This window comes from Delphinus delphis, chromosome 2, assembly GCF_949987515.2.
Source record: "Delphinus delphis chromosome 2, mDelDel1.2, whole genome shotgun sequence".
Lineage (NCBI taxonomy): Eukaryota > Metazoa > Chordata > Mammalia > Artiodactyla > Delphinidae > Delphinus > Delphinus delphis.
In genome coordinates, this window is record NC_082684.1 from 34,982,596 (window position 1) to 35,009,736 (window position 27,141).

A 27,141-nucleotide genomic window follows, 5' to 3' on the forward strand; every position below is an offset into this window, starting at 1 on the left:
GGAATACTTTTCTGTGATCATATAACTTGAAAACACAGCATATCTATGCTATCCAACTTTCTACACTTATGTTTACTTTATCCTGGAATACTAATACTAACCTGAGATCATGATTCAAGAAGAGGTATAAATTATAACAGGTGGGGTAACATTCCTAAAGCCCATAATCCAGATGAAATCAGAGCTGTCAAGTGGTAAGAACAAAGGGAGACAACTAGTGACCTGCTATCTTCTCAATCATATTACTTCACCTAACTGGGTAAGAGCATCAGATGTGTAGTCAGACCGTCAGCTATAAGTTCCATGGGGGCAGGGGACCATCTTAATCTTGTCAGTGCTTAGCACAGAGCACAGAGCAGGAACTCAAACTCTAGTTGTTTAAACTCCAACTCAACCATGTATTAGCTGTAAGAACTTAAGCAGGCCACTTTCACATCTGAACTTGAATTCATTAATCTGTAATCTCAAGGAATTTATTTTGAGAACTAAATGGATGAAGGTTACCGCCCCTGGAACAGAAGTTATTATAAATGATAGTTATTAATAAAAATGTTAATTATGATAACAGCACTATGAACAGAAATGTAATTCCTTCCCTTCTCAAAACGCTTTTCCCTCTGAAAAATCTAAGTTCCTTCTTCTAACATGTACAGACTGTGGAAGCATTTTGATTCACAGACGTAGATATATCATAATATAACAGCTATTAGAGCTGAACCAGTTAATTTTAGTGTATTTCAAAAGATAAAGAAACAGATATTAATCACTTACCCAAGTATAGAGGAAAAGATTAAAATTCCAATAAATCTTCTTAGCTACATAATCTATCAATTAGCATTAAGGATGTTTATTTTGGGAAAAAAATTTATTATAGTAGATGGAATCTCAGGTTTAGTTTTGTATCAAATTTTCCAATAATCTATAACATTTTATTTTCACTAGTTCAATTTATGCCACTTAAGAAATTTTCAAGGTATTGAGAGAATAAAAATAAGCCTTATAAATTGTGTAAGAAGTTAAAGACTCCCTTTGCTTTATTATTTGGCTTGTTTCTAATGTGAATTAAAGAAGGGGTAGCAAATTCTAAAGCCCATAAGGACCAACCAAGAAGGTAATGAAAGCACTAAATCAGGCTGGGTTTATAAAAAATTGGATGTGGCGGAGACTGCTGAACTAAGTAGGTGCCCAGTATAAAGGCAAAAGCATATCATTCAGGTCCAGCAGACCAGTGTCATGTGGGAATATGAGCCCAGTGTTATTAGAGCTTTTGATTTTAAGAGAAGCTACAACTTAAAATTTTTTTAATCTTAACAATAAATTAAAATAGAACAGAAAACTCTCCTGTGTGCCTGACTCAGTCAGCAGGCTCTATGCAATGGCTTGCCTTGGTGACATGAGTTACTGTAGACAAAAATGTTCATTTTTTACTTAAAATACAGCTATATTGTTAGAATTTGTTAGAAACATGTATTAATTTTGCAAATAAAGAGCTTAAGTAGAAAAAAATCTATGAGGAAACTATCAATATAACACTGTACATGCTAAATTGTACTATAATTTTTCTACCAGTTTTTCTCAGAATTTAAAACTGTGCATTCCTCATAGGATTCCAAAAGAAAATAATTTCTGCTAAATGGCTTTATTAAGCACACATGTTACATTAAGAGGCCAAGACCAGAAATAAAATTCCCTGAAAATATCAATTTAATTTCTTTCAAGTGTTAGATATGGACCTCTTTCGGATATAAATACAACTATATCTGAGAGTGGAACTTACCATCATTTTTATTGGCATTATATAAAACCTTTTTCCTCTTCTTTTTATTCTTCTTTGCACACCATAGTTTTCCTGTTGAGAATAAAAAACGTAAGTATAAATGTGGTATTTGTTTCCTTGAATAAAACTACATATTTCAAATAGAAGAACTCAAATAGTTTTAAATTTATAGACACATGTTACATTGTTCATAGAAGAACTATTTTTCAGAGAAATAGTTATAATTTTCCATTAATCTCACATCACAGATAGATAATCTTTAATACTTAAATCCTCTCCTTCCTTTACAGTCCTAAGGTAATCAGTTTTGCTTCTCACATCACTCTTGCCATGAATACATCTTTCTTGACAGTTATGATATGTAAATCTAAACCTGATTCCAGATGAAGACCCAAGAAACCTCAATGTCAAATATAAGTGTCCAACCTGATTTTTCTGGCTCCTTATCTTCTTCTATGGTTTGCTTCATGGCTTCCCTTTGCTGCTGAAAGCTTTTCCCTAATAAGCAGAAAGGAAAAAGAGTAAAATAGTTAAGTCAAAAGGATAGAAGTATTTTTTTTTAAATCAAGGGACACCACCAGAAGTAACTCTTCATTTATATTCCCTTCTAAATCCTCCTGCCACCACATCAGAGTATGTCAACTATGATTATACGCTCCAAACAGTTAAAGTATTAAGTCTCCACCTTGCTCTCAATCAATCCTAGAACATGTATTACTGGACTATATATCATCTATTAAAAAAGATAAATAACAAACCAGTGCTACAAAATTTAATAGTTCAATTTTTACAAAGTTTTCATTTAGCATCTACTATGTGGAAGCACTGTGCTGGATGTTACAATGGTTCTGATCATTTGAATTATTGCAAATCAAGCAAATTAATTCTAGGAGTTAACTTTCCAAAATAATATGTAAACAGTCACCAGTTTTTGATTCCAAGACACCATTCAACATATTCCCTTGCATTTATCATTTTCAATCCCTCTTTTTCTTTGTATGTATGTATACGCTTTAAAGATTTTTCATTTCTACCTTAAGCTACCCATGATACAAATAAATGAAAAACCTATTACATTTTTCCTCTCAGGATTAAGATTTTAAATATAGGAGGCTTTCAAGGTTTCTGATTTTCATGTTCTTTTCAGACATCTACCTTAGAACCAAATGTATTTTTTTTTCTGAAGGATAAAAGTGGCTTTAATTAGAAAATTCTGAATTAGAGTTCTACTTTTATATTTAATTTTTATATTTAATTCTTTCCATTTCAGGCCAGAGATTCTTAAAAATCAATAAGCAAATTCCATCTATGATGTTGGGATAATCTGTTGAACTTAGTGCATTTTATAAGAGCACAAGCAAAAACAGTATTGAGTTTGATATACATAAAAAACATTAAAAGAAATCAAGTTATCTCCAGAAGCTGTACAGATTGTGTTTCTAGATAAAACAAGTAGCTATGACTATAGGGAAATTTTTAAGAGCATTACATTTTTTAAAAAAGTATTTGACTTCAACAGATTTAGAAAAAAAGAACAAAATAATTTACATATTAAAATGTTTTAAAACATTACAGTAATGTACTGCTATGGCACATTTTTATAGTACACACATATGTAGACTGTTTTTGAAATAGACGCAGACATTAGTGGGAGATGGACATTATAACCTCTTAGAAATCCTCCTGACAGAAAACCGTCAAACTCAAACTAACGTGGGTCCATTTATTTGTCCTATAAAAAGACTTACAAATGGCATCATTAAAACTTCCTTGATTTATCTATCTATTTTCAGAAACTCAATGTAATCAATCAGTCAATAGATATTAGTTCTAAGTAGTTATGGGCTAAAGCTGACATGGTGAAAGATATCAAATTGATATCTGGCACAAGCACTACGAACCAAAATGGCTGCCCAGTACCCCAGGATTCTAGAGGAATGTTCCTGTAACTGTTACTGTGAAGAATCAAGGGTACAGTATCATCCTCTGAACTTAATATAAGAAGCCCATTCCTCCTTCCTTGATATATGCGTCAGTATACACAGAATCTCCAGCTTTGGGGTTTTAAAGCAGATGATTTGTGGCTGTGACTTTATTATACACATAATATATTACTTGTAGTCACAGTCATTGTAAGCCAAATTCTATAGCCAGATCTGTTATGCTTAAAATCTTAAGGTTTAATAGGAGGTATAATCCCTAAAAAATGTTATAGGCAAAAGTCAAGGCTTGGAAGAGTTTTTTTAAAAAAAACAGCCTTAGAAGGTCTAATCAGAAGCACCAGTTCTGGCAGAACTATTTTTAAAAACCACCTATTTATTAATTTAGCAGATACTGCCCTAAATTTAAAAGAATTAGTAAGATGTAGTCACTGGCCTAGAAGTTTACAAACTGAGAATATACAGTACAAAGTACTGTAACAGACAATTCCATGTAAGTATTATAAAGTAGGGCACACAAAAAAGGAAAAAAAACATTGTTTTACATTAATGTATAATTAAAGTATTAACGGATATGCTTTAAAGTCAAATATGGAAGAGAAGCTTATCTCAGTGCCTTATACAGTGCTGATATAACAGTATTTTTTGAGTGAATAAGCCGATGAATTATCACTTTATTTCCATTTCATCATTCTGTGAGTATTCCTTTGCCTTCACTAATATCTTATTATACTTTCCTTGGTTCTGTTTCCCTCATTCCACCATACCCACATCCTGGGAACTGCAGGAACAATTTGTAGGAAAAATTACATCTATACACTTCATTCCATTAAGCATCATCTTCACTCTTCAGAAGAAATATGTTCCCTTAATAATCTTAATGTCCAATGTGAGCTAAAGTTTTATTTTAGTATAGTCTAAATTAGAGAGTCTTCTTCAATGAAAAGCTGGGGGCATCCTATTTCCACCCTAAGATATCTTAGGAGAGATAAATTCAGTAGTCTTACTCTCCTGATTCCTTATAAAGTGATGCACCTTCACAAATTCCTATTTAGATATCAAGTTTGATGCTCCAGTTGATGATAATCTCCTGTTATAGTATAAGTTTTGTTGCCTTGATGCTTTTGTTGTTCAATACAAGTTTCGTTGCTTGAAAACAGGGTAGTCTCAATGTACCTACAGTGAATGTAGTACAACATGGGATTGGCTGACGAGATTATATCGTAATTCCATTCTAAAGCCCAACAAATTGGTTAATTTATATTCAAGATACTTATGTTACAGATACAACATAAAAATCAACGATGTGAAAAAGTATTTACATCATTTTTTAAAAGGCATGAAAAAGTGAGTTTTTCTCTTTGAAGATTTGTATTTTAAATGTTTTTTTAAACTTTGTACTTTCTACTATACTGTCTCTTACCTGGAACAAGCCCAGCTAGAGGCTGATTATCTTCATCCCCTTCCCTGTAGGCCTGCCACCAATTTGGATCTTCTTGACTGATTACATGAAGTATATCCCCTTTTTGAAAAGACAGACCTAACTCTCGACATGGAACATAAGGGTCATCTGAGGGGTCATAGTCAAAATGAGCCTTTACATGGATCTAAAAGATTAAAAGGGTAAAAGTAAGAACAACGATAATGAAATGGCAACACAAAATCTTCAGCATAAATATAATTAAAATGTTACATTTTTCATTAGTGCAAAGATATTATGAATTGAAAGAAGGGAGGTTAGTTTAGTTAACTGTATTTTGGGAGCAGAATTTTCCCAGACTCATCTGTTTTCTTCAGTTAAGACAGTCCTGTTGATTGCAAACATGTACAAGAGTATGCAAAACACTGCACTGTTAGCTGCTAACAAGCTGAGGTGCTAAGGGGCCTCAAAGGTTTGATAGAAGCAGAAGGAATGTAATAGAGACTCCCTCCCCTTCCATTCCTGACCTGTGAAAACAATGACTCTGCAGTAAGGTATGTAATTTCTAAACCACTACTACCAGGAAAGGTAGACTGTAAACCTCACCACATCTGTCATCTAAGCAGGTGAGTGTCAGTTTCCCTGGTGCCATCATCCAGGGAAACTGCTCTTGGCCACTGTCAGCACGACTGCGCCTTAATCTCCTTCAGAGTTTCTTCCAAAGGGATATGTTTAGGGTTCATAAATAAAGACACCCTAAACTGCTAAAATTATCTAAATCAAGTGTATAATCATTCCTATCGTGTTCTATACATAGGCTTTATTACTAGTGGTATAAGTTAAAATTTTTGTTAACTGTGTTTTTGCGTATCTAAAACCTGTTAACGCTCTTAGCACTAAAGGTAAGAATTCACATGAAACTTATTGAAAGCTAAGTTATTTCTGATGCTATTTTCTTCAATATATTCTATAAGATAAACAAAGTATTCTTACTTCTTAGGAGGTATAAAGGAATTAATATTCTCTTTAACTTCCCTATCTGTACTTTTTATCCAAGCTGGTCAAATGGCATGTGGCATTTTCCAAAATCTGTAAGAAGCCCATTTTCATCTAATAAAATCCTACACCTACTTTCAATGAGTTTTTCTGCCCCACATAGGTTATATTTCAGGTTTGGGCTCAGTGAGCCAGGCACCTGATTGACAGCCTAAGAACTTTATAATTCTGAGTTCTCTTCTATCCAACTGTTGTTTGACTTTCCTTAAGCCTTTTACCCTAACCATGACTGAGGCCACCAATCATAAAGATAATACTGGTCTGCTTCAAAAACTATTTTATGAGAAAACACTATCTTTTTTCAGCTCCTGAAACACTTAAAAAATTGACTATTCTCAATCAATAATGAGAATATATGAAAGCTGATAAAATACTTTTAAAGTGCTATATATATAATACATATCCCTCCATTATAATAACCAAGAATCCTCATGAAAGCAACAGCCTCTTTCAGAAATTTTGTTTGAAGGTATCTTTAGATAAAGAATACTGTATTTTTTAATTTCAGAAAAATATTTTACTGCTATAAATATGAAATGAGGAAATCTAAGTCTCAATATACAAACAGCAACACTGAAGTAAAGCAAGTGATTCAGTTAAAAATATAGAACTTAAATGCTAGTCTTTTTGGGGGGTAGCTTTTCACTGATGTACTACATAAGTTCAAATAGTACACAAAATCCTAAATGTACAGCTCAATTAATTTTCATAAACAAAACAAACCTGTGTGACCAGCACCCAAATCAAGAACCAGAATATCACCAGCACCTCAGAAGCCCCACCTCACGTTCCTTTCAGTCACTAGCCATGCTATGTCCTCCAAGGATAAACATCGTCCTGATTTCTAGAATAGATTAGTTTTGTCCTCCAATGGTAAACATCACCCTGATTTCTAGCATAGATTAATTTCCCTGTATTTTACTTCATATAAATGGAATCACATAGTACACACTCTTGGCTTAAATATGTTTACGATACCTCACTCAATTTAACAGTGTTCTGCTGCATTACAACTGGAGTGTGCCCTAAACAGCCTTATTCTTGATATGAAAAACAGACTTTTTAATAAAATCTTGAAAACTTTGTCAGTTAAAACCAAAAATGAATTTTAGAGAGTTATACAGGGTAGTAGTGAGTCAAAACAGTTGAGAGACTGGGTAAAAAGACTATACATACAATTCTGTAACCCTGGCATGAGGTCTCTAATCTATAGGATGATTAAAAAAAAAATCTCTGCTTGAGTACCATCCCTGTTAATCAATAATGCTTCTACATCTGTTTAAATTGTTGTTTTTTAGTCAAACAATCTTAGCAATCTGAACATGAAATTATAGGCATCATTTATGGTGGTGGAGAGATCATTTTATTAACAGGCTTTTCAAAGATGCATGAAATCAGACTACTTGTCAGCCTGATTGATGATTTTATCAAATCACTTTCTGAAATCAATACCCAGCATGTTGTTTCCAAACTGTTTTGCTCAGAACACCTGCTAGGATGTTTATTAAAATACTGACTTCTTATGCCACGTCTCAAACTTTCAGACTCTGTATTTTAATTATGTTCCTTGGATAATTGTTACATACATGCTGTTTAAGATGTACCCTAAAATCTCAGGGAACTACTACCCTGAGGAAAACTAAATAGACCAGTGAGGACGCTGTATCTAAGTCTATGACCTTTGCCAGAGGCCAAACAAAATCACCCAGAGATGCTTTTCTCCCTACTCTGCTTAGGTCTTACCTATTCACTATTCAGATTTAGTTGGTTTAGAATGAGGCCCCTCTGTGCAGGCTGGGAAGAGGAGCAAAATTGAGAGCAAAGTTTATTTCATATCAGGGAAATTAACCATATGACAGGGTAAAAGTCTGAGTATTGACTTGACATGTACTATGTGACTTCTATCTATATATAGGCATACCTTGTTTTATTGTGTTTCACTTTACTGCATTTTGCAGATACAGTGTGACTCACTTTATTGCAGTGGTCTGGAACCGAACCTGCAATATCTCTGAAGTATGCCTGTATTCCACTGCAATTCTTATCAGCTCTAGAAGTTATCTTCAGCAATCTTTCCTCTTCAGCTCTGTTAGTGGCTAATTTATTTCCTTTCCCATACAAAAGAAAACAGAGTCCTTTTCAAATGAAGGAGAGATGCCGACCCCTATAGGAAAGCTCCAGGGTTTAACAATGCTGTAGTATCACTACAATGTATCTGACCAAAACAATGTCTGATTTCTAATCCAAACAAAATCATCTGTTTAAATTTTAAATTACAGGGCTGTTTAGACACAATTATCTTCCAGTCCAACATTTTTCTCCTTGCCCCTTTTTTTTAAGCACATTTGAAATCCTAATGATGGGAGCACAGTAAAGGAATAATAATTCATTAATTTATTTACATCTTTCCTAAGGGATTCAATGCTCAAAAAAAATTTTTCCTTGTAATTTTTATTTCTGTATTTCTTATTATACTAGACTTATCTCTAACTTTTAAAATTACTTATAGAAGAGAAAATAGTGAAAGTGTGTCTTCTTTTGTCTTTGGCCTAAACTTTACCATAGGCAGATTATAAAACTACGGGCAGCATCAAGAAAAGCCTTTGAGTGTCAAGCAACAGTTTTCAAATTCCTTCTCCTCATCCTGAGATTCCTCCTCTCCAATGCCCATTCAAGAAGGAATATCTTTATTATTTGTTCTCTTCCATTTTTAACAGGAGAAATTTGGGATATCTGTGGGGCATCCAGTTAATGGTTAGTAGTAGTAGGCAGACAAAAATATGAACCTTAGGGTAACAGCAAACTTAATAGAGCAACTGCCCTAACCTGAAAGGGGATGTCCATCTAATACACTGTACACAGAAATTTTCAATATTTTTTCATCTTCTGATAAAATGTTTATAAAATTTTTATTGCATTATAAAATTCCAGATCTTCTTCCAAATGAGAAAAAATTAAGATGAAAATTATATTATACATTTTATACCTCTAAGAGAAAAGTAAGTATACTGGATGGCAGTGGTTCTCAACCTTTCCTTTCAACCCAGTTATCTTCATAGGCTACGAACAATTCTTAACCTATCATTTTTTAAAATCTGTAGAATTTTTTGCAAACACATAAAGTATATATAAACAGACTGTTCCCCTGACCTGATTTCCCCACAATAAATACAACTATGGCCCAGATCTCTCCTTAGAATTCCAAAATGATATATTCTATTCTATGCATTCGATATCTCTACCTGAATGCCTCTCAGGTATCTCAAGTCTATAAAATAAACCTTTGGATTTTTCTCCCCAAACCAGTTTTTCCTCCACATAAAGCACCACCACTATCCACCCAGTTGTTCGAGCATCCTTGCTTCTTCCCTATCCTTTACTCTCCACATTCATTACAAGGTCCTGTCATTTCTACTTCAGAACAGCCTGATTCATATTCTCCACTGCCACTGCTATCATCGAAATTTATAAGTCAACATCATACTTTATAATGGCTTCGGCAACAGTTTCCTCAATCTCCTTGCTTCCATTATTGGCTCTACTAATCCAATTTCCACCCAGCAGCCAGATGTGTTTTGTTTTTAAATACAAATCACACCATGTTACTGTATTTGAAATGCAAACTCCCTGCCACGGCCAAGAAGACTTACTTGACCTGGCCCTATCTACCTCTCAAGCCTCATCTCTTAGAATTCCCTCCTCACCGTTCTACTCCCCTACTTTGCTCCATTCCTACAGGCTTTCCAAACACAAAGTTCTTTAGAAATTATACCTGGAAGCCCTTCTGGTAATTAACAGGCCTGGCTTCATCTCATTCTACAGGTCTCAGCTTCATGTTGTCTCCTCCAGGAGGCCTTTCCTGCCAACCTTATATAATCAATCCCACCTCCTTTTATTCTCAGTGTTCAAATTCTATTGATTTCCATCTTATCACTTACTGCAAACTATAATTAATGTCATGTTCATTATTATAAAGCTAGCACTTATTAGCACAGTGTCCTAGTACACAAAAGGGATCAAGTACATAATCACTGTGAGGAAAAAAACTATTTGGGGCCCATAATATTTCAATTATTAATACCACTGGCCTAGTGGCTAATTCTATGGTTTGTATCCCTGAACTATGATTTTAGTATCCTCCTAAGTCTTTAAATTCCCCTAAAACTACATCTTTCTCCCATACTCCCAGCCCAGACCCCCAAAATCAAGAGACTTCAGTCATGCTCCCAGCATTTTAGAGTTATCAAGTCTCCTACAGACAGAAGAGATCCTACCTCAATTTCAAATACTAAAGTCTCATAATATGCTTTTATTATACTCAAAATCCAGACTCACTACCATATCATATAGCTACTAACAGGTTAATTCATCCATAGTTACAATTTTCTATCATGGTATTGTAATTATTTTCTTCGGACTGATAATAAACAGTAATACAGAAACTTCTAACATTTAGTAGCTTTGTGGGACAGTACCTGTTATATTACACAGCAGTTAAGAGCAAAAGTTCTGGAATAGGCATGGGTTCTAGTCCTGGCTCAGTCACTCACCAATAGTGGGCTTGGGCAATTAACTTGACCTTTCTAATTCTAGTTGCAATGCTTGTTAAATGGGAGTAATAAAGATAGCTATACTTAAAAGGGATACTATAAGGACTAAATGAGATAACACATGTAAAACAATTAGTATTGTGCCTGGCACAAAGTAAGTAATCATAATAATAGCTAACACTTATTGGACAATCAATAATCTCTGAATTTTCTAGTGCATATTCCATCACTAATAACTAGTGTGATCCCCTACATTTCAATTTACTCCTGTTTATATTTGGGCATCAGACTAGACGAAAAAAGTGCCTTTGGCTCAAATATTCTATTTCCTCCCTTCAATATTATTTCAATTATATTGTGAAATAATCTAAAGTTGTACACAACTTTTCTTTTAGTCAATGTGGGGAGAAGGTAGCTGCAGTTTAAACAATGTAAATGTTTCCTCAGACAAATGTGCCAGTAACCTAGGAAGCTAAACTACAAAGGTGTCAAGACTTTTGTCCACTGCAACCAATGGAGCAGCCCCTGGCTGCTATGTGTGATACAAAAGAAACTTACCAAATAAGGGAGTACTTCTCCTGACACAGCTTAGTCTTGCCATTTGTAATATTATAATTCAGCAAGTGATTATGATGGAGTTTCAGATAACACCTATTTTGTTATCTTAAATGCATATTTCTTTCTAACATCACAAAACATACATCAGAATGATAACCTTTTGTTGCTCTTACTAGATCTCGACCTGTACCATAATTATGCTTAATATGTTGGTTCTAATTAAACTCTAATATGAAAAAAGATATACACACCCCAGTGTTCATAGCAGCACTACTTACAATAGCCAAGAAATGGAAGTAACCTAAATGTCCATCAAAAGATGAGTGGATAAAGATGTGGAACATATACAATGGAATACTACTCAGCCATAAAAAAGAATGAAATAACGCCATTTGCAGCAACATGAATGGACCTAGAGATTATCATACTGAGTGAAGTCAGAAAGAGAAAGACAAGTGCCATATGGTGTCACTTACATGTGAAATCTAAAATATGATACAAATGAACTTATTTACAAAACAGAAACAGACCCACAGAGGAAGAAAACAAACTTACGGCTACCAAAACAGAAAGGGGGTGGGAGAGAGATAAATTAGGAGTTTGCGATTAGCAGATACAAACTACTATATATAAAATAGTTAAACAACAAGGTCCTACTGAATAGCACAGGGAACGATAATATCCTGTAATAAACCATAATGAAAAACAATATGAAAAATAGATAGATATCTGAATCACTTTGCTGTATACCAGAAATATAACACTGTAAATCAACCATACTTCAATTTTAAAAAATGGTTATTTCTTAAAATCACTAATCCCATATAAAATTATTCTGCATATGCCAAATAAAATTATGATATACTATCACTGTTTTCCTTGCGGAAATCTTCCATGCAAGCATTAATAATAGTAGTTCATTTCAAACCTGTTTAAGTTTGATAAAAACTTTATAAGAGATATTGCAATTGAGAGTTCTTCTCAATGAAAGGAGGAAATGAAGGGAAAAAAAATATTGCACGCCATTTCTATTTTGAAAACACCTCTACCCATCAAATGCTGTATTCTAAAAGGGATAAGCCTAGCATCTTTTCTTTTCCTTTCTCTCCCTTTCTTGTTAAAGTCATATAAGTAAGCAAATATTCCAACCTTCTTCTGTTGTGTCTCCTCACACTGCATAGCTACCTTTGAAGTTCAGGGCTTGTTCATGGGAGAGATATGTGGGAAAGTATAGTGCACTGAGAATAAGGCTGTTGAAACTCAAAGACAAACTATTTCCTCATTTCTCTTCCTACAAAGAACTTTAAACAGAAGGAAGGTTGCAAATGCAATATTGACTTCAATATGTTCCAATAAAGGGAAAAGATGGAACGACAGCCAAAATATAAAGCATAACTGTGATGAAATATTAAGAAAAAAATGAAACTGTGTTCCCTTTCAAATTGTTATGCTTGTACAAAAATTAAGAATAGTAACAGATGCAATACATCAGGCTACCATGTTAATCCAGCACACTGAAGTCTACGACTTTTTAACAGCTTTACTGAGATATAATTCATATGCTATACAAGTCACCCATGTGTACACTTGGGTGGTTTTTAGTAAATTTAGAGTCGTGCAACCACAAACAATTTTAGAACATTTTTATCAAAGCCCTACTGATTGGGAATCACTCTTATTCCCTCCTAAACCCCCACCCTTTCACCTAAATAACTACTAATTTACTTTGTGTCTCTATGGACTTACCCATTCTGGACATTTTATATAAATGAACCCAATACACAGCCTTTTGCGAATGGCTTCTTTCACTTAGCATAACTTTTTCAAGGTTCATCCACGTTGTAGCATATATATCAGTACTTTATTCCTTTTAACTGCCAAATAATATCCCATTCTTATGGATATACCATATTTTGTTTTCCATTCATCAGCTGGCAAACATCCGAGTTGTTTCTACCTTCTGGCTACTATGAAAAATACTGTTTTGAACATTCATGTACAAGTTTTTGAAAAGAGGTATGTCTTCAGTTCTCTTAGGGTCTATACCTAGGAGTGGAATTGCTGGATCATATGGTAATGAAGTCTGCTTTTACTATAGCTAGAGTATTTAAGAGTTGTGCATACTTTGTAAAAAGCGCCTTTTCCCACTACACTAAGCATATTTAAGTTAAATAAACCCACCTATACTGACAGAAAAAGACAAAGCTGAACATTGTAAGTCATAAAAATTCTGAAAAAGAAGTATTTTCTATTTTCTTACTTTTCAGAGTTCACTAACTTTGAAATATTAATATGTCATATTTATTTAAATAAAATCTACTGAATTTACCTGTTTTTACTTGAGTGCAAGAAATATTTAGAGTGACATTTCTGATGCTCAAATGATAAACATCACTGTGCATGCTTTTGTTTGAGGTTTTCAATTCCTTGGTATTAATGAGCTGAAAACTTATATCCACACAAAAACCTCCACAGGGGTGTTTGTTCATAGCTACCAAAACTTGGAGGCAACCAAAATGTCCTTCAGTAGGTGTGTGGGTAAACTGTTGTATATCCAGACAATGGAATATTATTCAGTGCTAAGAAGAAAGGAGCTACCAAGCTATGAAAAGACATGGAGGACTTAAATGCTTACCACTAGAGAAAAAAGCCAATTTGAAAAGACTACATACTGTAAGATTCCAACTATATGACATTCTGGAAAAGGTAAACCATCGCAGTCAAGACAGTGTGGTTGCCATGGGTTGGGGGGAGGAAGTGATGAATAAGCAGAGCATAGAGGATTTTTAGGGCAGTGAAACTATTCTGTACGTTACGATGGTAGATATATGTAATTATACATTTGTCAAAACTCATAGGATGTACAACACCGAAATTGAATCCTAAAGTAAACTGTGTACTTTGGGTAATAATGAAACCATCAATTCACCAATGTAACAGATACACCACTCTGGTGTAGAATGTTGATAGCAGGGGAGGTTGCACATGTGTGAGAGTGGGAATCATGTGTGAACTCTACTTTCTGCTCAATTTTGCTGTGAACCTAAAACTACTCTTTTTTTTTTTTCTGGCTGCATTGGGTCTTTGTTGCTGCATGCAGCCTTTCTCTAGTTGTGGCAAGTGGGGGCTACTCTTTGTTGTAGTGCGCAGGTTTCTCATTATGGTGGCTTCTCTTCTTGCGGAGCACGGGCTCTAGGCGTGTGGGCTTCAGTAGTTGCAGCACACAGGCTCAGCAGCTGCAGCACGTGGGCCCTAGAGCGTGTAAGCTTCAGTAGTTGTGGTGCGCAGGCTCAGTAGTTGTGGCTCGTGGGCTCTAGAGTTCAGGCTCAGTAGTTGTGGCGCACGGGCTTAGTTGCTCCGTGGCATGTGGGATCTTCCCAGACCAGGGATTGAACCCGTGTCCCCTGCATTGGCAGGCAGATTCTTAACCACTGTACCACCAGGGAAGTCCCCTAAAAATCCTCTTAAAAAATAAAGTTTGTTAATTAAGAAAAAAGTAAACAGTAGCCATCAGAAAATAAATAATGAACATTAAAAAAATCACTTACTACTGTTTCCTTAGCAGGAGGAGGCTTGATCTGTTGACTGGGAATCAGAACAAATGTCAAAGTACCATGCATATCAGACTGTAACAGAAAAAGTACATTATTTTAAAAAGCTGTATTTATGAAAATCATTCCACGATCTTATGATCAATAGTCCCTAAACTGGACTATTCTGGAACTCCAAGGAGACTTAAAAAAAAAAATTGGAAAAGATGAATCCCATTTTATCAGGAAGCACAAATTATGCCTTTCGTGGACTCCATTATAGAGCTACCCAGCAATATGACATTCTGCAATTTTGGTCCTCTCGTCCACTGGGAAAAGCCACTTAGCCCATAAGTCTAGGGTTTTTATCTTCCATTAAGTTTAAGTTTGGAAGATTCCACAGTGAAGGACTGGAAGACACTGCAGCACTTCAGGGTCATCTACTCTGACATACATCGATTTTAATACAGTAGAATTTGAAATAGTAATTTTACTAGGATTAGAAAAGCGATGCAAGTACACAAATATTCTTACTTCCCAGATGCTTTGTCTCTGTCATTCATTCTATTTTATAACTGTATAGAGTCTTACTGCTAGGTTCTCTATTATCTTCCAGCACAGTCGGCCCTCCATATTCATGGGTTCCATATCTGTGAATTCAACCAACCGCGGATGGAAATAAATTCCAGAAAGCTCCAAAATGCAAAACTTGATTTTGCCACCTGCAAACAGCTATTTACTCAGCATTTACATTGTATTAGGTATTATAAATAATCTAGAGATTATTTAAAGTATACTGGAGGATGTACGTAGCTTATATGCAAAAACTATGCCATTTTATGTAAGGGACTTGAGCATCCATGGATTTTGGTATCCATGGGGGCCCTGGAACCAATCCCCCATGGATACCAAGGGACAACTGTACACCACTGCCCACCTTGCTCAGCTACCTCCAGCCTAGACAGTAATCACACTTATGGTCCTGAGATAGCAGGGAGCAGTACTCAATCTAGAGACAGCAGCCAGTAAAACAAGGGCTAAGAACAATGACCACTGGCACTTTGTGCTATCAAAGCAATGAATGGGACTGGGTGACAATAAGGATGTGAGGATGTTTTCTAGATTCTTCAGTAGACGTCAGCAGATAGGAGAGATTCTAATGTAACAACTGATACTAAGTAAGTAAGAATATAAATCTGATTGATGGGTATATATGAAGTGATCATAAATCACCCTCAAAAGCTGGCTCTAAATGGCCTCCTGATTATACCACCACTGTCTAACAGAACTTCCTATGATGACGGAATTCTGATCAGTGGACTGGAATTGCAGAATGCCATATTCCTATATCTACACCTTCATATGATAGCCATTAGTAACATACGCTTCTTGAGCATCTGAAATGCAGCTAGTAAGAATGAGGAACTGAATTTTAAGTGTTCCTTAGATAGAAATAACTAGCACATGTAGCTAATGGTTATCATATTCAACAATGTAGATCTATACCACTGCTATTATCTAATATTGCTAAGGAAACAACAATCAATTGTAGGTAATAAAAAACCAAAATGAGGGCTTCCCTGGTGGCGCAGTGGTTGGGAGTCTGCCTGCCGATGCAGGGGACACGGGTTCGTGCCCCGGTCTGGGAAGATCCCACATGCCGTGGAGCGGCTGGGCCCGTGAGCCATGGCCTCTGAGCCTGCGCGTCCGGAGCCTGTGCTCCACAACAGGAGAGGCCACAACAGTGAGAGGCCGGCATACCGCAAAAAGAAAAAAAAAAAGAACATAAAAATCATGAGGGTGTGAACTTTGTTTTGTTACTGTTTCCTAGCAGCTAGCACACAGTAGGCATTTAATACATGTATTTTTGAATGAGTTATTATTAGTGATTTCAGAGGCGAACAAAATATACCTGGTAGTAATAAAGAAAAAAAAATCAGCAGCACCTCCACCCCCACAAGAATAAAATTCTACTAATAAATATTGTGGAAACAATTATACCATGGGAAAATTATGCTAGAAATTGTATAGAGATCTTAACAGTTAATTTTAAAATGCTTTTTAAATATTTTATTCTGAAGTCCAATAACAAAGGAGGCTTTTGAGAGTCTATCAATTATTCTTCTACACGGGGCAACTTACCAACAAGTCAAAAACCTCATTGACATCTTTCCCCCGAATTTCAATGCCATTGATCTCCAGAACTTCATCCCCTTCGTGTAACAGACCACTTTTTTCTGCAGCACCTCCTTTTACTATCCGACTAATGATGACAGAATCCATTTCATTACGAACTGTAGCACCCTTAAAAAAATTCAATAGCCAACATTTAAATAAAAATGCAATTTTTTGGTTCAACATGTCCTCATTTTTTAATTTTTATTTTTGTATTCAACAATTCTAGCCTTCAGTTATCTTGAGAAAAAATGTATTTACACAGCTAGAATAATCATGGCAATTAGGTTTGAAAGCTGATCACTTCCCCCACATTTTGTGCTTCAGAAGCATTCCATTCGTTAAAATTCTAAAATCAGACTTTTGAAGCATACAACAGCATAAAAATGCACTTGCTCAAGAACAATGTGAAAGCCTATAATCAAATTTGTTCTCTATATGCTGGATGCTATTCAAATGGTTATACTATATTTAGGTATAATTAGTGAACATGACTTGTAACTAAGTCTTTTTAAATTCAAAATATCATTAAGAGATGAATACTAATCTGGTTAATTATCAAAATGTTAAATATGATAGCTGCATCCAATTCACATTAAAATGTATTAAACATTAATATTTATTACACAAATTGGAAGTACAACTGCAATATATAAACTCAAAAACTGGAAATATGAAATACAGAATAAAGCTTGAAAGTAGATAGTTTGTAACACTTTTCTCCTGAACTTTTATTTTAAAATTTTGTCATGACATTCCCAATTTCTTTCTTTCTGGTGGGGAAAACCTAGTTACATAAAATGCCCTTTAATAAAAGTCCCTATTTCATATACCACACTGTGCAAGACAATTTGAGAACTTAGGATTCAAAAATATTTCTCTGAAAATAAAGAAAATTAAGTCAATGATAGCAGACTAACAGAAAAATGTTCTACATATAAAAACTACAAAATATTAACATTAAACAATGCATACTTCTAAGTATATGTGAAGTAATGTAAGTAATTACATTGAATGAAAAGATCAGACTTTCCACTGTTTTTTTAAAAAGCTGGCAGACTAATGAAGCAGATTACTTGTCCCTTCTTTGTTCAACGATTACTTCACAAGCTATTATTTTCATCAAATTATGGGTGAGAAAAGATGAACAAATTATTTCTCAGATGAATAAGGAGTATGAGGAAGAACATAAAAGAATTCCAAAAAGTTAGCCTCCAAAGAGAAAAACTACCAGAAATGTAAAGGGTCTTCAACTATCTGCCATACAGAAGACCCCTGTGTAGAAAGGATCTTATATCAGAGATGTGGGACACTTACCAATGGAATATCTCGAGCCTTTTCTATACGAACTATTTTTACAGTTTCTCCTCCATATTGGCCAATGCTTTCATAAACTCTCTCATCTGTGATGGGCTCTAGCTGCATTTCCTGCTCAGCAACCTTATCATGGGCCAGTAAAAGTGCCTGTTTCAAAGAAACCCATAGCATTTAAAGTAACAGCATGATTTATTTCTGTAGAGAGATTTTAACCTAATCATGTACATAGTATCCTGATCATTAAACCTTTAAAAGAAGTGCTGTAATTAATTATGTATTCAGATCTCTTTCCAAACTTTCCAACTGAAGTACAGATGCAACCCTGTAACTTTTATAGCTAATAATAACTAAAGATTTGTTAGGTATAATAGGGAATACTCTGGGATGAGTTATCAAAGTCTAAAATGCTTATTAAACTTCATAAAAAACAAAATTACCTCAAGGGTCCAACATCACAGATAATTAAAATGTATGGAAAAATATGACCAAAAAAGGGAGGAATTTGTAAAGAATAAGAAGTTGTTTCAAAAATAATGTGGTTAACTTTAAGTACAAAAATATATAATCCAACAATAATTATTCTGCAGTGGAAGTTGTAAGCAATCAAAACAGGCTACGTTAATATCTGAGGTCTCTTTTAGCCCAAGAGACTCTGATTCAAAGTGATTTTGGATGCTGGAAAAACCACACATGTGATGCTCTCTCCATTTTCTACCTGAATATGTGGAGCATTCAGCAAAGCAGTTAATTCTTGTCCTTCCTTCTGGTGGATTGGCTTCAAAACACTTTGTACCTAAGAAACAAAGAATATTCTTCCTAGGTTATAAAAACTATCACTAGCATTTATAAAGATTTTTTTTTTAAAAAGGTACGATTTAAAATTGTAAAAACTGGAAAACGGGTTCAAGATGGTGGAGTAGAAGGATGTGTGCTCGCTCCCTCTTCCGAGAGTACCAGAATCACAGCTAACTGCTGAACTGCTAACTGCTGATCATTGACAGGAAGACACTGGAACTCACCAAAAAAGATACACCACATCCAAAGACAAAGGAGAAGCCACAATGAGACAGCAGGAGGGGCGCAATCACAATAAAATCAAATCCCATAACTGCTGGGTGGGTGACTCACAAACTGGAGAACACTTATACCACACAACTCCACCCACGAGAGTAAAGGTTCTGAGCCCCACGTCAGGCTTCCCAACCTTGGGGTACAGCAAAGGGAGGAGGAATTCCTAGAGAATCAGACTTTGAAGGCTAGCAGGATTTGATTGCAGGACTTCCACAGGACTGGGGGAAACAGACACTCTACTCTTGGAGGGCACACACAAAGTAGTGTGCCCACTGGGATCCAGGGGAAGGAGCAGTGACACCATAAGAGACTGAACCAGACCTACCTGCTAGTGTTGGAGGGTCTCCTGCAGAAGCAGGGGGTGGCTGTGGCTCACTGTGAGGACAAGGACACTGGCAGCAGAAGGTCTGGGAAGTACTCCCTGGCGTGAGCCCTCCCAGAGTCTGCCATTAGCCACACCAAAGAGCCAGGTAGGCTTCAGTGCTGGGTCACATCAGGCCAAACAACCAACAGGGAGGGAACCCAGCCTCACCCATCAGCAGACAAGCAGATTAAAATTTTACTGAGCTCTGCACACCAGAGCAACACCCAGCTCTACCCACCACTAGTCCCTCCCATCAGAAAACTTGCACAAGCCTCTTAGACAGCCTCATCCAGCAGAGGGCAGACAGCAGAAGCAAGAAGAACTACAATCCTGCAACCTGTGGAACAAAAATCACATTCACGGAAAGACAAGATGAGAAAGGCAGAGGGCTATGTACCAGATGAAGGAACAAGAGAAAACCGCAGAAAAACAACTAAATGAAGTGGAGATAGGTAAACTTCTGGAAAAAGAATTCAGAATAATGACAGTGAATATGATCCAGGACCTCAGAAAAAGAATGGAGGCAAAGATTGAGAAGATGCAAGAAATGTTTAACAAAGACCTAGAAGAATTAAAGAACAAACAAACAGAGATGAACAATACAATAAGTGAAATGAAAAATAAGCTAGAAGGAATCAATAGCAGAATAATGGAGGCAGAAAAATGGACAAATGACCTGGAAGACAGAATGGTGGAATTCGTTGCCACAGAACAGAATAAAGAAAAAAGACTGAAAAGAAATGAAGACAGTCTAAGAGACCTCTGGGACAACATTAAACACACCAACATTCGCATTATAGGGGTCCCAGAAGGAGGAGAGAGAGAGAAAGGACCCGAAAAAATATTGGAAGAGATTATAGTCGAAAACTTCCCTAACATGGGAAAAGAAATAGCCACTCTCCAGAAGCGTAGAGAGTCCCAAGCAGGATAAACCCAAGGAGAAACATGCCGAGACACATTGTAATCAAATTGACAAAAATTGAAGACCAAGAAAAATTATTGAAAGCAGCAAGGGAAAAACGACAAGTAACATACAATGGAACTCCCATAAGGTTAACAGCTGATTTCTCAGCAGAAACTCTATAAGCCAGAACAGAGTGGGATGATATATTTAAAGTGATGAAAGGGAAGAACCTACAACGAAGATTACTATACCCAGCAGGGATCTCATTCAGATTCAACGGAGAAATCAAAAGCTTTACAGACAAGCAAAAGCTAAGAGAATTCAGCACCACCAAACCAGCTCTACAACAAATGCTAAAGGAACTTCTCTAAGCAGGAAACACAAGAGAAGAAAAGGACCTACAGAAACAAACCCATATCAATTAAGAAAATAGTAACAGGAACATACATATTCATAATTACCTTAAACGTGAACAGATTAAATGCTCCAACCAAAAGACACAGGCTCGCTGAATGGATACAAAAACAAGACCCATCTATATGCTGTCTACAAGAGACCCACTTCAGACCTAGGGACACATACGGACTGAAAGTGAGGGGATGGAAAAAGATATTCCATGCAAATGGAAATCAAAAGAAAGCTGGAGTAGCAATACTCATATCAGATAAAATAGACTTTAAAATAAAGAATGTTACAAGAGACAAGGAAGCACACTACATTATGATCAATGGATCAATCCAAGAAGAAGATATAACAATTATAAATATATATGCACCCAACATAGGGGCACATCAATACATAAGGCAACTGCTGACAGCTATAAAAGAGGAAATCAACAATAACACAATAATAGTGGGGAACGTTAACACCTCACTTACACCAATGGATAGATCAGCCAAATAGAAAATTAATAAGGAAACACAAGCTTTAAATGACACAACAGACCAGACAGATTTAACTGACATTTGTAGGACATTCCATCCAAAAACAGCAGATTACACTTTCTTCTCAAGTGCACACAGAACATTCTCCAGGATAGATAACATCTTGGGTCACAAATCAAGCCTCAGTAAATTTAAGAAAACTGAAATCATATCAAGCATCTTTTCTGACCACAATGCTATGAGATTACAAATCAATTACAGGGAAAAAAAACACACAAAAAAACACAAACACATGGAGGCTAAACAATACGTTAGTAAATAACCAAGAGATCACTGAAGAAATCAAAGAGGAAATCAAAAATACCTAGAAACAAATGACAAAGAAAACATGATGATCCAAAAGCTATGGGATGCAGCAAAAGCAGTTCTAAGAGGGAAGTTTATAGCAATACAATCCTACCTCTAGAAGAAGAAAAATCTCAAATAAGCAATATAACCTTACACCTACAGGAACTAGAGAAAGAAGAACAAACAAAACCCAAAGTTAGTAGAAGGAAAGAAGTCATAAAGATCAGAGCAGAAGTAAATGAAATAGAAACAAAGAAAACAATAGCAAAGAACAATAAAACTAAAAGCTGGTTCTCTGAGAAGATAAACAAAATTGATAAACCATTAGCCAGACTCATCAAGAAAAAGAGGGAGAGGACTCAAATCAATAAAATTAGAAATGAAAAAGGAGAAGTTACAACAGACACCGCAGAAATACAAAACATCATGAGAGACTACTACAAGTAACTCTATGCCAATAAAATGGACAACCTGGAAAAAATGGAAAAATTCTTAGAAAGGTATAAGCTTCCAAGATTGAACCAGGAAGTAATAGAAAATATGAACAGACCAATCACAAGTAATGAAATTGAAACTGTGATTACAAATCTTCCAACAAACAAAGGTCCAGGACCAGATGGCTTCGCAGGTGAATTCTATCAAACATTTAGAGAAGAGCTAACACCCATCCTTCTCAAACTCTTCAAAAAAATGCAGAGGAAGGAACATTTCCAAACTCATTCTATAAGGCCACCATCACCCTGATACCAAAACCAGACAAAGATACTACAAAAAAAGAAAATCACAAACCAATATCACTGATGAATACAGAAGGAAAAATCCTCAACAAAATACTAGCAAACAGAATCCAACAACACATTAAAAGGATCATACACCACGATCAAGTGGGATTTATCGCAGGGATGCAAGGATTCTTCAATATATGCAAATCAATGTGATACACCATATTAACAAACTGAAGAAGAAAAACTATATGATCATCTCAATGGATGCAGAAAAAGCTTTTGACAAAATTCAACAACCATTTATGATACAAACTCTCCAGAAAGTGTCCATAGAGGGAACCTACCTCAACATAATAAAGGCCATATACAACAAACCCACAGCAAACATCATTCTCAATGGTGAAAAACTGAAAGCATTTCCTCTAAGATCAGGAACAAGGCAAGGATGTCCACTCTCGCCACTATTATTCAACATAGTTTTGGAAGTCCCAGCCATGGCAATCAGAGAAGAAAAAGAAATAAAAGGAATACAAATTGGAAAAGAAGAAGTAAAACTGTCACTGTTTGCAGATGACATGATACTATACATAGAGAATCCTAAAGATGCCTCCAGAAAACTTCTTGAGCTAATCAATGAATTTGGTAAAGTTGCAGGATACAAAATTAATGCACAGAAATCTCTTGCATTCCTATACACTAATGATGAAAACTCTGAAAGAGAAATTAAGGAAACACTCCCATTTACCACTGCAACAAAAAGAATACAATACCTAGGAATAAACCTACCTAGGGAGACAAAAGACCTGTATGCAGAAAACTATAAGACACTGATGAAAGAAATTAAAGATGATACAAACAGATGGAGAGATATGCTATGTTCTTGGAAGAATCAATATTGTGAAAATGACTATACTACCCAAAGCAATCTATAGATTCAATGCAATCCCTATCAAATTACCAATGGCATTTTTTACAGAACTAGAACCAAAAATCCTAAAATTTGTATGGAGACACAAAAGACCCCGAATAGCCAAAGCTGTTTGAGGGAAAAAAACGGAGCTGGAGGAATCAGTCTCCCTGACCTCAGACTATACTACAAAGCTACAGTAATCAAGACAATATGGTACTGGCACAAAAACAGCAATACAGATCAATGGAACAGGATAGGAAGCCCAGAGATAAGCTCACACACCTATGGCCAACTAATCTATGACAAAGGAGGCAAGGATATACAGTGGAGAAAAGACAGTCTCTTCAATAAGTAGTGCTGGGAAAACTGGACAGCTACATATAAAATAATGAAATTAGAACGCTCTCTAACACCATATACAAAAATAAAGTCAAAATGGATTAGAGACCTAATTGTAAGACTGAACACTATAAAAACTCTTAGAGGAAAACAAAGGAAGAACACTCTTTGACATAAATCACAGCAAGATCTTTTTTGACCCACCTCCTAGAGTAATGTAAATAAAAACAAAAATAAACAAATGGGACCTAATGAAACTTAAAAGCTTTTGCACAGCAAAGGAAACTATAAACAAGACGAAAAGACAACCCTCAGAATGGGAGAAAATATTTGCAAACCAATCAACAGACAAAGGATTAATCTCCAAAATATATAAACAGCTCATGCAGCTTGATATTAAAAAATCAAACAACCCAATCCAAAAATGGGCAGAAGACCTAAACAGACATTTCTCCAAAGAAGACATACAGATGGCCAAGAAGCACATGAAAAGTTGCTCAACATCACTAATTATTAGAGAAATGCAAATCAAAACTACAATGAGGTATCACCTCACACCAGTTAGAATGGGCATCATCAGAAAATCTACAAACAACAAATGCTGGAGAGGGTGTGGAGAAAAGGGAACCCTCCTGCACTGTTGGTGGGAATGTAAATTGATATAGCCGCTATGGAGAACAGTATGGAGGTTCCTTAAAAACCTAAAAATAGAACTACCATATGACCCAGCAATCCCACTACTGGATATATACCCTGAGAAAACCATAATTCAAAAAGACACATGCACCCCAATGTTCAATGCAGCAGTATTTACAATAGCCAGGTCATGGAAGCAACCTAAATGCCCATCGACAGACGAATGGATAAAGAAGATGTGGTACATATACAGAATGGAATATTACTCAGCCATAAAAAGGAACAGAATTTGGTCATTTTTAGAGACACGGATGGATCTACAGACTGTCATACAGAGTGAAATAAATCAGAAAGAGAAAAACAAATATTGTATATTAACGCATATATATGGAACCTAGAAAAATGGTACGGATGAACTGGTTTGCAGGGCAGAAATTGAGACACAGATGTAGAGAACAAACATATGGACACCAAGGGGGGAAAGTGGTGGTGGGGTGTGTGTGTGATGAATTGGGAGATTGGGATTGACATATATACGCTAATATGTATAAAATGGATAGCTAATAAGAACCTGCTGCTTAAAAAAATAAATAAAATAAAAATTCAAAAAAAAATTGTAAAAACTACTTGTAAGAAAGAAAAGCACTAAAGAGAATTATAACTTTAAAGAAGTATTTTTTTCTCACAGAGTTTTCAATCTTGTTACCTGATTGACAATAGCATTTTTATTTATGCCTATGAATGAGGTATTTCCTTCTTGAAAATTTCTGCAAACATACTATGTAAAAGAGACTAATAATGATTATATAAGGGAAGAACTGTTGTAACAGTTATGTTGCTATTTTATAGTGTTTTAATCATATGTTTATGTAACTACATTTTAAATCAGAGATGACATTTTAAAGAGTTACAGACTAACATATAAATTTATATTGGAGTAATGAAACAACCACCATACTACAGTGAATCACATTAAAAAATTTACCCAAGTCAAGCAATTCTTGCACTCCTAGGATAAACTCCACTTGATTATGAAGAATTTTTTTTAGTCTTTGTTTCCTCACCTGTAGATTGGCGCCTACAATTTAAGGTTCTTAAAAGATTGAGATAATCCACATAAACTGCTTAGCACACTACCTAGCACATAGTAAATTATTACCTTAATATATTTCTAGATGTGAGTTACTCACATTTTAAGATTTCTATATTAATGTTCATAAACTGGATTAGAGACTTGGTGAGCATAGTCATATACACTGGTTACAGAACTACTGTTTTTAGTATCTATACTATTCTAGCACAATGAGCTGGGAAATAGTCAACATTTATACATGAAAACAGTTTATTTAACGTAAGACTCATATGTCCCTTAATGTTTTGATAGAGCTTGTAAAATTATCTGGGCCTGGTAGTTTATTTTAGGGGTGGATTTCCAACTTTCAATTTTATCTATAGTTACTACTTTTTTTGGTTACCTTTTCTTAAGTCACTTTTGGCAATTTACATTTTCTTACAAAAGCCACCCACCTGACAGCACTTTCACATTTAGTGACATAAAGTTGCAATTATAATTTTTTACTCTCCTGTGTTTGCATCTATGCTTCTTTTTTCTTTCCTAATGTTATTAGTATTTTTCCTTCATCTAACTGGTCAAAGGTTTCTCTATTTTCTTGTACTTGTCAAAAAACCAGCTTTTGATGTTAAATCTATTGTTCTTTCCATTTAAATAATTTAATTCCTTTTTTCTGCTTTAGTTTATTTCCCTTTTCAATTTCTAATCACTTGAGCTATATGTTCAGTCGAATTATTTTCCATCTTTTTTTCTACCATAAATATTTAAAGGTACAAATTTGCTCTGTGGACTAGTTTTCCTCAAAGATTATACTATATATGTTTTCACTATTAATACCTCTGATTTTCTTCCTTTCTGTGCTTCGTAACTCAAGTACCAAAAAGAGCACTTTGCAGCAATGCAGATTAACAAAGCCAAAATTATCATCATCAATGAAAACATATAGAAGTAAATTAATATATAGTATAATTTTTTAATAAAACTAACTCATGATTGGGACTTCCCTGGTGGCGCAGTGGTTAAGAATCTGCCTGCCAGTGTGGGGGACACAGGTTCAATCCCTGGTCTAGGAAGATCCCACATGCCGCGAAGCAACTAAGCCTGTGCACCACAACAACTGAGCCTGTACTCTAGAGTCCGCGGAGCCACAACTGCTGAGCCCAGTGCTAAAACTACTGAAACTCACGCGCCTAAAGCCCGTGCTCCACAACAAGAGAAGCCACCTCAGTGAGAAGCCCGTGCACCGCAACGAAGAGTAGCCCCCTCTTGCCGCATCTAGAGAAAGCCTGTGCACAGCAGCAAAGAGCCAACGCAGCCAAAATTAAATTAATTAATTTTAAAAAAAGTAACTCATGATTAGAACAGGAATCTAGTAATTCTCTAATACCTCTTATGGTTATTTTAAATAACTTTTAAAGTAATTCCCCTATCAAACCTAAGAGATGATAATTTTGGGATTAACTAATTTGACCACAAGTAGATCATAGCAATGACAGCATCAAAATTAGCCTGTCCTCTGGTTTTGGTACCTAGAAAAACATGTTTCTAAATGTAAAGTTCTATAT

At 35.4% G+C, this 27,141-nt stretch overlaps 1 protein-coding gene across 4 annotated transcripts in view; it reads right to left on the reverse strand.

The window, feature by feature from the left end:
• PALS1 (protein associated with LIN7 1, MAGUK p55 family member) overlaps nucleotides 1-27,141 on the reverse strand; it is a 103,113-nt gene that overhangs the window by 17,927 nt on the left and 58,045 nt on the right. For all 4 annotated transcript variants that reach the window (XM_060004368.1, XM_060004366.1, XM_060004367.1 and 1 more), the window contains exons 5-11: nucleotides 19,039-19,116; nucleotides 18,324-18,470; nucleotides 16,974-17,135; nucleotides 14,850-14,927; nucleotides 5,141-5,324; nucleotides 2,204-2,275; nucleotides 1,778-1,849 (exon numbers count right to left, since the gene is read on the reverse strand). In XM_060004368.1, coding sequence (XP_059860351.1) covers nucleotides 1,778-1,849; nucleotides 2,204-2,275; nucleotides 5,141-5,324; nucleotides 14,850-14,927; nucleotides 16,974-17,135; nucleotides 18,324-18,470; nucleotides 19,039-19,116 — 793 coding nt within the window. The remainder of the gene's footprint in view (nucleotides 1-1,777; nucleotides 1,850-2,203; nucleotides 2,276-5,140; nucleotides 5,325-14,849; nucleotides 14,928-16,973; nucleotides 17,136-18,323; nucleotides 18,471-19,038; nucleotides 19,117-27,141) is intronic.